This window comes from Oncorhynchus mykiss, chromosome 6, assembly GCF_057628025.1.
Source record: "Oncorhynchus mykiss isolate SJ-2025 chromosome 6, ASM5762802v1, whole genome shotgun sequence".
Classification (NCBI taxonomy): domain Eukaryota; kingdom Metazoa; phylum Chordata; class Actinopteri; order Salmoniformes; family Salmonidae; genus Oncorhynchus; species Oncorhynchus mykiss.
Genome location: NC_143027.1, coordinates 10,146,771 through 10,150,000, shown reverse-complemented (window position 1 = coordinate 10,150,000; position 3,230 = coordinate 10,146,771). Strand labels below are relative to the sequence as shown.

Here is a 3,230-nt window from a genome sequence, read left to right as displayed (position 1 = left end):
GACCTATATCCATCCTGCCCTGCCTATCTAAGGTCTTCGAAAGCCAAGTCAACAAACAGGTCACTGACCATCTTGAATCCCACCGTACCTTCTCCGCTGTGCAATCTGGTTTCCGAGCCGGTCACGGGTGTACCTCAGCCACGCTCAAGGTACTAAACGATATCACAACCGCCATCGATAAAAGACAGTACTGTGCAGCCGTCTTCATAGACCTTGCCAAGGCTTTCGACTCTGTCAATCACCGTATTCTTATCGGCAGACTCAGTAGCCTCGGTTTTTCGGATGACTGCCTTGCCTGGTTCACCAATTACTTTGCAGACAGAGTTCAGTGTGTCAAATCGGAGGGCATGCTGTCCGGTCCTCTGGCAGTCTCTATGGGGGTGCCACAGGGTTCAATTCTCGGGCCGACTCTTTTCTCTGTATATATCAATGATGTTTCTCATGCTGCGGGCGATTCCCTGATCCACCTCTACGCAGACGACACCATTCTATATACTTCCGGCCCGTCCTTGGACACTGTGCTATCTAACCTCCAAACGAGCTTCAATGCCATACAGCACTCCTTCCGTGGCCTCCAACTGCTCTTAAACGCTAGTAAAACCAAATGCATGCTTTTCAACCGTTCGCTGCCTGCACCCGCACGCCTGACCAGCATCACCACCCTGGATGGTTCCGACCTTGAATATGTGGACATCTATAAGTACCTAGGTGTCTGGCTAGACTCTAAACTCTCCTTCCAGACCCATATCAAACATCTCCAATCGAAAATCAAATCAAGAGTCGGCTTTCTATTCCGCAACAAAGCCTCCTTCACTCACGCCGCCAAACTTACCCTAGTAAAACTGACTATCCTACCGATCCTCGACTTCGGCGACGTCATCTACAAAATTGCTTCCAACACTCTACTCAGCAAACTGGATGCAGTTTATCACAGTGCCATCCGTTTTGTCACTAAAGCACCTTATACCACCCACCACTGCGACTTGTATGCTCTAGTCGGCTGGCCCTCGCTACATATTCGTCGCCAGACCCACTGGCTCCAGGTCATCTACAAGTCCATGCTAGGTAAAGCTCCGCCTTATCTCAGTTCACTGGTTACGATGGCAACACCCATCCGTAGCACGCGCTCCAGCAGGTGTATCTCACTGATCATCCCTAAAGCCAACACCTCATTTGGCCGCCTTTCGTTCCAGTTCTCTGCTGCCTGTGACTGGAACGAATTGCAAAAATCGCTGAAGTTGGAGACTTTTATCTCCCTCACCAACTTCAAACATCTGCTATCTGAGCAGCTAACCGATCGCTGCAGCTGTACATAGTCTATTGGTAAATAGCCCACCCATTTTCACCTACCTCATCCCCATACTGTTTTTATTTATTTATTTTTATTTTTCTGCTCTTTTGCACACCAATATCTCTACCTGTACATAACCATCTGATCATTTATCACTCCAGTGTTAATCTGCATAATTGTAATTATTTGCCTACCTCATGCCTTTTGCACACAATGTATATATAGACTCCCCTTTTTTTCTACTGTGTTATTGACTTGTTAATTGTTTACTCCATGTGTAACTCTGTGTTGTCTGTTCACACTGCTATGCCTTATCTTGGCCAGGTCGCAGTTGCAAATGAGAACTTGTTCTCAACTAGCCTACCTGGTTAAATAAAGGTGAAATAAAAAAATAAAAAAAAATTCTCTGTAGCTAGTAGCTACATCTCCACACTGTGTTTCTCTGTAGCTAGTAGCTACATCTCTTCACTGTGTTTCTCTCACTGTGTTTCTCTGTAGCTAGTAGCTACATCTCTTCACTGTGTTTCTCTGTAGCTAGTAGCTACATCTCTTCACTGTGTTTCTCTGTAGCTAGTAGCTACATCTCTTCACTGTGTTTCTCTGTAGCTAGTAGCTACATCTCTTCACTGTGTTTCTCTGTAGCTAGTAGCTACATCTCTTCACTGTGTTTCTCTGTAGCTAGTAGCTACATCTCTTCACTGTGTTTCTCTGTAGCTAGTAGCTAAATCTCCACACTGTGTTTCTCTGTAGCTAGTAGCTACATCTCTTCACTGTGTTTCTCTGTAGCTAGTAGCTACATCTCTTCACTGTGTTTCTCTGTAGCTAGTAGCTACATCTCTTCACTGTGTTTCTCTGTAGCTAGTAGCTACATCTCCACACTGTGTTTCTCTGTAGCTAGTAGCTACATCTCTTCACTGTGTTTCTCTGTAGCTAGTAGCTACATCTCCACACTGTGTTTCTCTGTAGCTACTGTAGTAGCTACATCCGCCATGTTATTGATCACTCACCTCTGTAAGAGGGAAACTGGGTCACCCTGAACCGCTGTTGCAATGGAAACATGGAATTCAGTTCTCATATGGATTACAACAAGGAGTAGTGACCTTTTACTTGTGTTGTTGCCCTTTAGGGAGGTCCTTCCCAGGTTGTTTGAATCTTTCCCTTTTGTTTTGTTGTGTTTCCCTCTCAGCTCAGCCCAGCGATCATGGACACGGTTCTGAAGGGCACGTTCAACGTAACCCTCAACAACCCGCTGAGCAACCACTACCCTGCCCCTCACCTATTGAGCGCCTTGCCGCCGCCGCCGCCGCTCACCCTCAGCAGTATATAGAGCAGGGTCAAAGGTGAGAGAGAGGTCCTTCTGCAAACTGTACTGACACAAACTGTATCTGATAGCAGTATTTTACACATGCTCCATTTCAGCTTTGCCTACAGTAGGTGAGAATGTGAAGTACTTGGGTAGGTCGTCAGGGTAGGTTGTCAGGTTGTTCCATTGCCTGGGGGTGATTGTGAGGTACTGGGGTAGGTTGTCAGGATAGGTCGTCAGGTTGTTCCATTGCCTGGGGGAGATTGTGAGGTACTGGGGTAGGTTGGGGATTCTGGAATTCCTGTGTACCGTCCTGTGTTCGTCACGTGAACGCAAAAGAGATATCATTACATTCTGAACTGTGTCGATGAGTGTGAGGTACTGGGGTAGGTTGTATCATTACATTCTGAACTGTGTCGATGAGTGTGAGGTGTTGATTGAAGGATTTTGGAGCTGGTAGTTTGTTTCCAGTAATTATCTGATGAGAACAGAACACAGTGTCTGGCCTGTGAGACCAGGTTGTCTGTTTACCAGCAGTAACATGATTGATTTTTGTTTTCAGGGAGCTTTTTGGAGGAAACCACAGACTGCCCTGATGTTTCAGCATTGGGAAAACAATTCAAATAAATAGATGTT

The 3,230-nt window shown here is 46.0% G+C and overlaps 1 protein-coding gene across 1 annotated transcript in view; it reads left to right on the top strand.

Annotated features, from left to right (window-relative positions):
* Positions 1-2,763, top strand: part of stpg2 (sperm-tail PG-rich repeat containing 2) — a 73,933-nt gene extending 71,170 nt beyond the window's left edge. Inside the window, exon 13 of the mRNA XM_090236954.1 lies at positions 2,478-2,763. Coding sequence (XP_090093080.1) covers positions 2,478-2,618 — 141 coding nt within the window. The 3' untranslated portion in view covers positions 2,619-2,763. The remainder of the gene's footprint in view (positions 1-2,477) is intronic.
* The last annotated feature ends 467 nt before the right edge of the window (positions 2,764-3,230 follow it).